The 11,801-nt window shown below is 44.7% G+C and overlaps 1 protein-coding gene across 1 annotated transcript in view; it reads left to right on the top strand.

Moving 5' to 3' along the window:
* The first annotated feature begins 7,438 nt into the window (after positions 1–7,438).
* MYO1E (myosin IE) overlaps positions 7,439–11,801 on the top strand; it is a 139,380-nt gene continuing 135,017 nt past the window's right edge. Inside the window, exon 1 of the mRNA XM_018564241.1 lies at positions 7,439–7,537. Within this exon, the coding sequence (XP_018419743.1) occupies positions 7,535–7,537 (3 nt within the window). The 5' untranslated portion in view covers positions 7,439–7,534. The remainder of the gene's footprint in view (positions 7,538–11,801) is intronic.

Raw genomic sequence — 11,801 nt, 5'->3', positions numbered from 1 at the left:
TATAATAACATAGACATGTCAGGTGTAAAATGCTGTGATTTTAAAATACTTAGATTGGCAGAGCATTCACTGCCTGCTTTGAAAAGGCAAAATGACTTCAGTTTGCTCAAGCAGTGCATCCTGGGAGGGTTACATCAGCAGAACATTGGTGGTAAATCTCAACACAGGGAAAGACATTTTCTTCCCATGCGATGATGTAAACGGTCACATGTCCTAGTCACATGTGCCAGATTTTCAGGAAGCAAAGGAGATCTAGTAACCTGCCCTTACTGTAGTAAACATGGCCACTGTCAGTAGACTGGTTAAGAAAAGAGAAATAAGGAAGCAATGCACGGATTCCCCCGCAGATCGGAAAGCATGTTGTGACAACTGGGTCCATCCAGTCTTTTCCTCCATCTTCAGATGGAGGAAAAAACTGAAATGACCCCAGCCATGTTGGCCTCTGGCTTATCCGATGTAAACGGACATGTCGGTTTATATTAGGTTACGTTCGATCTTGCACAGTCAGGTCTATCGAAACAGTACTCTAATCTGTTTGTTTTTCTGGACGTGGCCAGAGCTGGGCTAACTGGATGTAAATGTACACACCTCCGTTTAGATCCATCTGCCCATAGACTAACATATGGCTTCCAATCAGGTGTGCCTAAAAAACTGACAGACAGACCTGATCGGAATGCCCATTTGAAAAAGGCCTAAGTCTCTAGCAGAGTTGTTAGTCTAACTAAAAGAGATGAATACATGCTCCAGAGGAATTTCTATTATTGTGAAGACCAGGAGAGAAATTGTGTGATGTGCATAGCACACTGCAGAGAACAGTGTGCAGGTTCATCATGCTATCATTGGGGGCAACTTAAAAGTGTATAGTTAAATTGTATGTATAGCCCAAACTATTTTGTTGTTTTGGTTAAAGTATGGAAGGGTTATGGGGGGTTTTTTCGCCATCTGTGTCTAGTTGAGAAGTTTTTTCCTGACTTCCTGTCCTTGAGACGTAACAGGAAATCTCTAGAACTTAAGGGTAAATCCCTTCTTAGGAAGCTGTTCCAATGCATTTCACATTTGGTAGTCAGTGGTGATCTGCTCGCTTTAATTGACAGTTAGTGATGAAGAGCCACCTTATTTTGGCAGTCAGAGGTGAGAGTCCCCTTTCATTTCATTGGTGGTCAGTGGTGAATACCCCCTTTCATTGCTGGTCAGTGATGGGTGCCCCCTTTCATCGGTGGTCAGTGATGATTTCCCCTCTTTTGTTGGTAGTAGGCTGTGAGTGCCCTCTTTTGTTGGTGATTAGTGATGAGTTCCCCTCTTTAGTTGGTGGTCAATGATGAGTGCCTCTTTTCTTGGTGGTCAGTGGTGGGGAACCCCTTTTCTTGGTGGTCAGTAAAATACATGGTAATTTACCTTGGTCCTTCACTGCTGGCTCCCATTTGATGAGTGAAAACGGTGCTAGAAATATGCAGTCATTGCTTTCATAGCTGGGTATTCGAAGCTGCCCCAGGTGTCTAGGTCTAGTGATAGCTACATCTAGGCAACCCATGACCTTAACATAAGCATCAGCACCCATCATTTTTCTGTGGCTTTTAGTTAGGCTTTTGACAATATTGTTATATTTTAAAGACTGAAATTTTCTGGCATAAATAACCTCAAGACACAATGTAATAAACAATGCAAACTTTATGAAAACTTGTAGTGGCCTAGTGCAACCAGGACACATGACCATTCAATTTTATTGTAGAAGAAAACCATCTGCATAAGTGTCTTGGCGTATAGTCAAGCTACAATAGTCATGGCTCCTGTATATTAAAGCAGTGTTTTCCAAATTATTAGGTTTTATATGTACAAATACAGCTACATATCTCCCTCTAGAACCCTTAATCTTTGTGTGGGTCCCTACCTGCTGCAGCAACCTTTTTACAGGCCAAGAAACCCCCACCTCCAATCAGGCACCTGTGGCCTCCCAGCCAAATGCCAAAAACCCAAGGTAGAGTACTACACCTCAGGAAGCAAAAAACAACCTGGGTGCAATTAAATCCCCTCTAAGACTAGACCCTGAGGAATTTTGGCACAGTACTCTCAAAGAGATCCAAAACCAATACAAGACGCTGCACTCTCCAAACCACCAGAGCCCACAGTTGTGGACGCATGCAGTCAAGATTTAATTTACCATGCTTTCTTTAATGGCTGGTAGCGTGACCAGGGTAAGCTTATACTGGATCATGAATGAACTGTTGGATGTGAATGCCTTCACATTCTGAAATTATTCATCCCCACACAGCTACCTCATGTATCATTTCCCCCTCCTCTTTTAGATTGTAAGCCCTCAGGGGCAAGGCCCTCCTTACCATCTTGTCTTGAATTGTATTGTAATGTCTTCCTTATATCGTAAAGCGCTGCGCAAACTGTTGGCGCTATATAAATACAATGTAATAATACTGCAATACTGGAATACTGCAGGGAACATCTGGGCATGCCATCGTCGGAGTTGTTCCGCTACTATCAGATTACTCATTTTTTGCGTGATATACTGGCGCGGAGTGACTCAGGCGGGAACCTTAGCCCGTATGAACATTGGGGTCTTCACTCTATCAGAGAGGGGCCATTTCCCTGCTGTACTCTATAATGTTGGACTCCCCCCCTAGGCAGCCATATATGCGGGCTTGGGAAAGGGATTTGAACGGGGAGGTGCCAGAGGAGATATGGAGGCGTCGCTCAAGAGTGACAACTCGGGGCCTGCTGAACGTTTCACTGCTAGAAGCCAATTTTAAAGTTTTCTCCAGGTGGTACCTGGTGCCTTCTAGACTTGCTCGTATGTACACAGGGGCATCCCCCCTGTGCTTTCGGGGATGCGAACTGGGGGCACCATATACCACGTATGGTGGTCGTGCCCTCGGATCCGTGCAAGGACCAAGCTGTCTTGGATCATGATCCACGAAAAATTGGCGAGTATCCTTTTGAATAAAGTTGGGCAATTTGAGTTAACATGGGGTCCTTGGATGGCCTATGTAGGCGGTATAACAACTTGAGAGTGATAGAAGGATGGCAGGCCCTAGCTCGTCCCGACCAAAACTAACTAATTACTTGGTAACGGGTCCCCCAGATTAGTCATATTCTATGGGTTTGTCCCTCCCTCTTCCCTTCCTGCTGGCTTTCACTTCCTTTTTGTTTTTTTCTCTTTTTTCTTCTTGTCACTGTCTGCGTTTTTTTTGTTTTTTTGTTTTTCTTGGTCATACGTCCTTTATTTATGTAAGTAGGTTATGTTAGTCATGGTACCAGTTTGTATGAAAGATTTTCATACCAATAGCAGTATAGCAGGGATCACTTACCGATTAAATCTGCATACTGGAAAGGGGGAAAGCATGGAGGACATGCCTCGGGGTAAGGCACTCTTGCTAAATAGCTACAACGGTAATGCTTTCTTCTCTCTTGTATAGGTTAGAGGTATATATTTAGGCAATAATTAGGGATAGAACAAAAACCCAGCAAAATGGAATGAGCAATGTCATGTTTTATATGATTGGTACTGTATTGTCTGGTTTTATGGTGTATCTGTCTTATAATGTCTTGATAAAAATAATAAAATATTTGAAATATAAAGATCCCTGATCATGTGATCACGGTGATAGCCAAGTGAATGGAAGCCTCCACTGTTCTGTTTCTTCTTTGTACATTTTATCTCCTCGCTAGAGAAGTCTGAAAAAAAAATAACATAAAGATAAAAGTCAGATCAGAGCTTGATGTAGGTTAGTGTTGTGGCTCAGTTATAGCAGGTGGGTAGTGTGGTGTGATAGGTCCAGCGGGGACAGTGTGATGCACTTTTTTAAAAACTTTATTTGGAGTGTACAAAATGTACAATCAATTCAGGTCCCCGCACAGCAGTGCTATGTACCGTGCTGCAGTGTGGTGACCTGGGGTGAGGCACGAGGAATTTTCTTCACAGCGAAGTACACTGCACATCACACCTGTGTTGTAGTGTGAATGGGGCACAGAGAAAACAATTGTTTTTAATCTGACCCAGCGGGGACTGGCATTGTGAAGTTGCTAAAACAGGCCACTTAGTGCTTCTGATGTGTACATGCTCTTACTTTCAGTGTCACTGTTAGCATTAGGGTCAGTGTTAATATTAGTGTTGATGTTAGCGATACTGTTAGCTTCAGGTCAGTGTTAGTGTCAGTGTAAGTTCAGGTCAGTGTTAGTGTTAGATCAAGTAAGTGTTAGAGTTGAGTCAGTGTTATCATTAGAGTCAGTTATAGCGTTAAGGTCATTGTTAGGTTCAGTGTTAGTGTCAATGTTAGTGTTAGGGTCAGTGTTACCATTGGGTCACTGTAACTATCGGTTCAGTGTAAGTGTTAATATTGGGTCAGAGTTAGCATTGGGTCAGTTTTAACATTAGTGTTATTGTTAGCAATACTGTTAGTGTCAGCGTCAGCATACGTGTCAGTGTTAGGCGTTAGGGTCGGTGTTAGCGTTAGGGTCAGTTTAGTGTCAATATTAGTGTTAAGGTCAGGGTTTGCATTGGGTTAGTGTTAGCGCTGGGTCAATGTTAGTGTTGGGTCAATGTTAGTGTTGGGCTAATGTTAGTGTCAGTGATAGCATTAGGGTCTGTGTTAGGCTCAGTGCTAGTGTTGGGCCAGTATTAGCATTTGGTCAGTGTTAGCGTATGGTAACTGTGAGTGTTAGCACTAGGTCAGTGTTAGGGTCAGTGTTAGCGTATGGTAACTGTCATTGTTAGCACTGAGTCAGTGTTAGCATTTGGTCAGTGTTAGGGTAAGTGTCAGCACTAGGTCAGTGTTAGGGTCAGTGATAGCACTAGGTCAGTGTTAGGGTCAGTGTCAACTCTAGGTCAGTGTTAGGGTCAGTGTCAACTCTAGGTCAGTGTTAGGGTCAGTGTCAACTCTAGGTCAGTGTTAGGGTCAGTGTCAACTCTAGGTCAGTGTTAGGGTCAGTGTCAACTCTAGGTCAGTGTTAGGGTCAGTGTCAACTCTAGGTCAGTGTTAGGGTCAGTGTCAACTCTAGGTCAGTGTTAGGGTCAGTGTCAACTCTAGGTCAGTGTTAGGGTCAGTGTCAACTCTAGGTCAGTGTTAGGGTCAGTGTCAACTCTAGGTCAGTGTTAGGGTCAGTGTCAACTCTAGGTCAGTGTTAGGGTCAGTGTCAACTCTAGGTCAGTGTTAGGGTCAGTGTCAACTCTAGGTCAGTGTTAGGGTCAGTGTCAACTCTAGGTCAGTGTTAGGGTCAGTGTCAACTCTAGGTCAGTGTTAGGGTCAGTGTCAACTCTAGGTCAGTGTTAGGGTCAGTGTCAACTCTAGGTCAGTGTTAGGGTCAGTGTCAACTCTAGGTCAGTGTTAGGGTCAGTGTCAACTCTAGGTCAGTGTTAGGGTCAGTGTCAACTCTAGGTCAGTGTTAGGGTCAGTGTCAACTCTAGGTCAGTGTTAGGGTCAGTGTCAACTCTAGGTCAGTGTTAGGGTCAGTGTCAACTCTAGGTCAGTGTTAGGGTCAGTGTCAACTCTAGGTCAGTGTTAGGGTCAGTGTCAACTCTAGGTCAGTGTTAGGGTCAGTGTCAACTCTAGGTCAGTGTTAGGGTCAGTGTCAACTCTAGGTCAGTGTTAGGGTCAGTGTCAACTCTAGGTCAGTGTTAGGGTCAGTGTCAACTCTAGGTCAGTGTTAGGGTCAGTGTCAACTCTAGGTCAGTGTTAGGGTCAGTGTCAACTCTAGGTCAGTGTTAGGGTCAGTGTCAACTCTAGGTCAGTGTTAGGGTCAGTGTCAACTCTAGGTCAGTGTTAGGGTCAGTGTCAACTCTAGGTCAGTGTTAGGGTCAGTGTCAACTCTAGGTCAGTGTTAGGGTCAGTGTCAACTCTAGGTCAGTGTTAGGGTCAGTGTCAACTCTAGGTCAGTGTTAGGGTCAGTGTCAACTCTAGGTCAGTGTTAGGGTCAGTGTCAACTCTAGGTCAGTGTTAGGGTCAGTGTCAACTCTAGGTCAGTGTTAGGGTCAGTGTCAACTCTAGGTCAGTGTTAGGGTCAGTGTCAACTCTAGGTCAGTGTTAGGGTCAGTGTCAACTCTAGGTCAGTGTTAGGGTCAGTGTCAACTCTAGGTCAGTGTTAGGGTCAGCGATAGCACTAGGTCAGTGTTAGGGTCAGTGATAGCACTGGGTCAATGTTAGGATCAGTGTCAGCTCTAGGTCAGTGTTAGGGTCAGTGTCAGCACTAGGTCAGTGTTAGGGTCAGTGTTAGGGTCAGTGATAGCACTAGGTCAGTGTTAGGGTCAGTGTTAGGGTCAGTGATAGCACTAGGTCAGTGTTAGGGTCAGTGTCAGCACTAGGTCAGTGTTAGGGTCAGTGTCAGCACTAGGTCAGTGTTAGGGTCAGTGTCAACACTAGGTCAGTGTTAGGGTCAGTGTTAGGGTCAGTGATAGCACTAGGTCAGTGTTAGGGTCAGTGTTAGGGTCAGTGATAGCACTAGGTCAGTGTTAGGGAGAGTGTCAGCACTAGGTCAGTGTTAGGGTCAGTGTCAGCACTAGGTCAGTGTTAGGGTCAGTGTCAACACTAGGTCAGTGTTAGGGTCAGTGCCAGCACTAGGTCAGTGTTAGGGTCAGTGATAGCACTAGGTCAGTGTTAGGGTCAGTGTCAGCTCTAGGTCAGTGTTAGGGTCAGTGTCAGCACTAGGTCAGTGTTAGGGTCAGTGTTAGGGTCAGTGATAGCACTAGGTCTGTGTTAGGGTCAGTGATAGCACTAGGTCAGTGTTAGGGTCAGTGATAGCACTAGGTCACTTAGTGTTAGGGTCAGTGATAGCACTAGGTCAGGTCACCCAGCCGTACTATGGCTACAGACAACCAATAACGCTCACATATGCACTATCGCTGTAAAAATCAAAAGTAGGAGTAGAAGTTGCAAAACTGGGTTCCAGTGTTAAGATGTGTTTTTCCCTTCAGTCATTTAGGGGTTAATACACTAGCTCTTACCTCACAGCTCAGCTCCAGCAGCTCCATTTGTCATGCACAAACAGACAGAGCTTCTCCAGAGCATTTCTTGTGCCGCCCGTACAGTATATTACCGGAGAAGTCAGCGAAGAACTACATTACCCGACAACCTTAGCGCCATCCTCTGTGTCTCCTGCTCTCCAGTAATATTCCCCAGGGGAACAGTGACGTCCCCTTAGGCGGCCAGCGATTGGCTAAAAGAAAGCCTAGTTTGCCATATATGGACAGAGACAGCCTGGACTGGTTGCGCTGGTGTTCATTGTAAATCGTATGACTGAGCGGAGAGGAGTACAGAAAAATAAAAAAAAGCGATCCGGAGCTGTGTGAGTTGAGCAGCATCCTCCGGGAATACAGACTTGGAGGCAGACAGATCCCCTTCCAGGAACTGACCAGGAGTCACTCCACGTCTGCCACTGAGAGCCATTCACACACCCAGCCTAGTGCTCCGTCCACCTGGATGGGGACAGTCCCTGCTCAGCTGCATCTTCTATACTAGGATCTCTTCATGCTCCCATCCACATTAGGAATCCAGCCTTGTAATCCACACTACTAGCTGCTGACTCTTCTACAATGGTAAGGCACGATCACTCTAATCAATACAGAATACTTCTATAGTGCTGCATTTTACTGATCTGTTCAGTCTCAGCCAGCTACAACTATTCTTCTGTCCTTTCCTTGCATGAGTGCTAAAACTACAAACAGCTTGAATATCAGCTTGGTGCAGTCCTAATATTAATGATGTGTAATTGTAGCCCCAGCCAGCCATTCCAGTAGCCTGCTCCTACTACCAGTGTAGACTCCTGGGTGCAGATGTTGCTGGATGATAGAAGGAAAAGAGAAAGCTTCGCTGTAAACATTGTATCCTGTTTGTTTTGTTTTCCTGTGAACTTGACATTGTTTGCATATGGCCAATCTAAGAAGTCTTTGTGACTAAACATTGGATAGTGAATGTCATGCTGGAGTAGCCTTTCTCCACTGTGTTACCCCTGAGGAGCCCTTGAAAAGGTTTTGGGGAGGTAAAAGTTATTACACCTACAGCTCCCTGGTGCATGAGCATGATGAGTAATTTGTACAGTTTTAAATAAAATAAAGTATGTGACTAGCAGATGCTATCTCAACCAGGGTTCCTTGTCAAGTTGCTACAGTATTTGACACCTAGACCAGATACCCAGACCTAGAGTATTTGACACCTAGACCAGATACCCGGACCTAGAGTATTTGACACCTAGACCAGATACCCGGACCTAGAGTATTTGACACCTAGACCAGATACCCGGACCTAGAGTATTTGACACCTAGACCAGATACCCGGACCTAGAGTATTTGACACCTAGACCAGATACTCTCAGATACTCGGACCCAGAGTATTTGACACCTAGAGCAGATACTCGGACCCAGAGTATTTGACACCTAGAGCAGATACTCGGACCCAGAGTATTTGACACCTAGAGCAGATACTCGGACCCAGAGTATTTGACACCTAGAGCAGATACTCGGACCCAGAGTATTTGACACCTAGACCAGATACTCGGACCCAGAGTATTTGACACCTAGACCAGATACTCGGACCCAGAGTATTTGACACCTAGACCAGATACTCGGACCCAGAGTATTTGACACCTAGACCAGATACCCGGACCCAGAGTATTTGGCAACTAGGCCAGATACCTAGAGTATTTGACACCAAGGCAAGATACCTAGAGTATATGACACATAGGCAAGTTACCTAGACCTAGAGTATTTGACACCTGGGCCTTTTTTTTGTATTAAATGAAATGACAAATAATAACAAAACATACAGATAGTGAAGACTGTGGTGTACTCTCAGCTTAATATAGATGTAAGCCCTCACATTGGTAGCCAGTGGAAAATGTACCTCTTGAACTGGTGATCATTTTAGATGGGAGAACCCCCAGCAACCTCAGCAGAAACCCTGGTTGAAAAGGGGCACTATGATTGAATGACCTGTATGTAGTTCTGGTCACCTGCCATCTGAATGAATTTATAGGTGTACAGGAGCAGAACCAGTATTTTTTTATTATTAATTAATAACCAAAAATGTTGATAGTAAAAATAGTGGTGTGTCCTAACATTGGTAGTGAATAAAGAAGTAACCCCTCACATTGGTGGCCAGTGGAAAATTTACCATTTGCATTGGTGGTCATTTTAGATGGGAGATCAGTTCTCTATTGCTCTCTGCTCAAGGAACCTCTAGCAACCTTAGGAGAAACCCTGGAAGAGGAATGCTGTGCCAGAGTATTGTGGTTGACTGATCTGTATGTAGGTCTGGTGACATGCCATGTAAATACATTTGCAGTTGTACAGGAGCCTAATGCAAAAACAACAAAAAAGGAAGTAAACCGAGTGAGGAAGATGTGTGACGGCAGACACCACCTGCAGGATCTACATATTGTGCCTGTGCTACTAGAGAGCAGAGCTGTGTGTTCAGTCACTAGAGTAACAGGCACCATAGGGACAGGCCGTGTCATGTGAGCTTGTAGGAGTGTGGCACGAAAGGAGGACAGCGGTATCCTCTCTACTAGAGTTCCTAGTTCTGCTCCCATCCATGGATTTCTGCTCTTCTTAAAGTGACCCTTTCAGTCATTTTTACATGTTGACATAAATACATTACTGACTCATCGCAATATAAAGCAACTGTATAATTAAAAGTTACTTCCCCAACGATCAGACTGCAACATTGGAACTTTATAGACAGTCAGAAGGTGAGAGGCTGCTGCAAGGGGGCTGATCTATGTCAGACATTTGTGAAATGGACTGCACAGAATGTTCATATGCCACCTCTGCACTAGCATATCAGTTTAGGAAGTATATTTTGACTCTGGATGAACAAATACTGTCCTGTCCATCTGTAGAGAAAAGCAGATGAAAGCTTTGTCAGGGGGAGTACTGTGTGATCTGTGAGTGGTATTAAATACATGTACATTTGGATTGGTATACATGCACGGATCATTAAAAAATATATCTGATGAAAGTTTGCTTTAAACAGGAAGCTCACCCCTGCTGCTGCAATTTCTGTATTGAAGCATTATTGAAAAATATGTTGGGGGGGCATGAGACGACACTGTAATGGCCAAAACAGGTGGGTGGCGCATCGCCACTCATTTGTGCAGAAATATTTTAGGCTGCTGGGGATTTACAACTGAACTCCAGGGATATTTCACTAAGGTCTCAGCCATTTCAGTAAGGTCTCACCCTGCCGTGCAAATGCTCATTTTGGTCCAGGGCAGGGGTAGGCACATTCCAGCTGTAATGAAAATACAAATCCCATCATGCATCTGCCTCTGGCAATCATGCCTTTTTAGTGGGGTAGGAGGGGGCGTGGCGGGCCATTTAAGTGAATGGCGCCGTAGCCACGCCTTCCGGCCGCAATGCGATCTGCCCCACGGGATCGCAAGGCACATTGTGCCTGCGGTCCGAACCTGTAGCAATCAAAATGCTACAAGCACTATTTTGATCGCACCGCACAGGGCCGGACCGCAGGCAAAATGTGCCTTGCGATCCCCTGTGGCGGGCCGGAACGCACTGCATCTAGTGTGACTGAGCCCTTAGAGTCTTGCAGTACATAATGGGATTTGTAGTGGCACCATTTTATTTATTTTACTTTTTTTAATTGATTTATTTACCTGATCCTTCACTGGCACAGCAGCCAGCACTTTCCTCTTCCATCGCTCTGGGTTGTGGGCAGGTCTTTGGCATCCTCACTTACAGGGCAGGAACTCTGGTGATATCCGATATGGATACTTCCATCGAGCCAAACTGGACCAATGTAAGTTTCCATGAAAGATCATCCCTGGAGTTCCGCTGTAACCTGTAAGCGGAGACAACTCAGGTCTTCTGCCTTGCCAGACAGGGCTGTGTTTTGTGGCAGAGCTCAGAACTGCAAATCCTTTGGCAAGTACAACAGCCCCACATATATATATGTATTATCTGTGTATTTACTAGGTTGCCTGGAGGTCAGCTTTAAACAGACAGGAATTGGGCCATTGGTGGTGCAAGTTGACATTTGCTAGGTTGTAAGACCAGTTCTGCAGGACTCTGGTCATATAGATATCAGTTTGCAAATAGCTTAGGAAGGCTGTTTTAGGACTTCTGGGAATGTAAACTGGCAGTGTTAAAGCTTTCCAGTAAAAATGGGGGAGCGACAAAGGGAAAAAAAACAGCCACATGGGAACCTTAATCTTTAATGTGGCGGATGCTATTTTTTTGCAGGCTGGTGCCACTTGGGAGTCATTTGTCTTTTAGTCTGTGCAGTAAATCATTCTTCCAGCCTGTGACCATTGCAGATAATTATATATTTTTTTTCTGTTCCTTCTGGCTTTCCTGTCTTTCTAGTGGTTTACATATTTGCATAATACATAACCTGGATCTGGTAGGGAAGATAGCTGCTGTTCATTATAAAGCAGGCTACACAATAAAAGCTACTCAGCAGATTTTGGTAAAAGGGTGACCATCTGCCTGTCCACATGAGGATTGCTAACTGCTTTGCCCCATTCATTCCTATTCTGCAAAGGGATGGACTTACCACTGAACAATAGATGCAAATTAAATCTTGTATGCCAAGCATTTAATGAGCGTCCATTTATTGCATTTGGGAATGTATCTTTTCATTAAGCACACAACAAAATGCATACGCTCTTCCCTATTTTTTTCTTCATACGTTTTGGCGGTAATGCCCTAAAACCTGACCTTTCTGGCAAGACATCAGTTCACAGACCAAATTCATTTTGGATGTAGATCTACTAGATGCTCCAACATGAATCCTATTTCATTCTCCTACAGTTCCCATCAAACACTACAGAAAAAGCACCTGGTCACA

The sequence above is a fragment of the Nanorana parkeri genome, unplaced genomic scaffold (genome assembly GCF_000935625.1).
Source record: "Nanorana parkeri isolate BGI_ZX_2015 unplaced genomic scaffold, ASM93562v1 scaffold739, whole genome shotgun sequence".
Classification (NCBI taxonomy): Eukaryota; Metazoa; Chordata; class Amphibia; order Anura; family Dicroglossidae; genus Nanorana; species Nanorana parkeri.
This window is presented reverse-complemented; position numbering and strand designations above follow the sequence as displayed.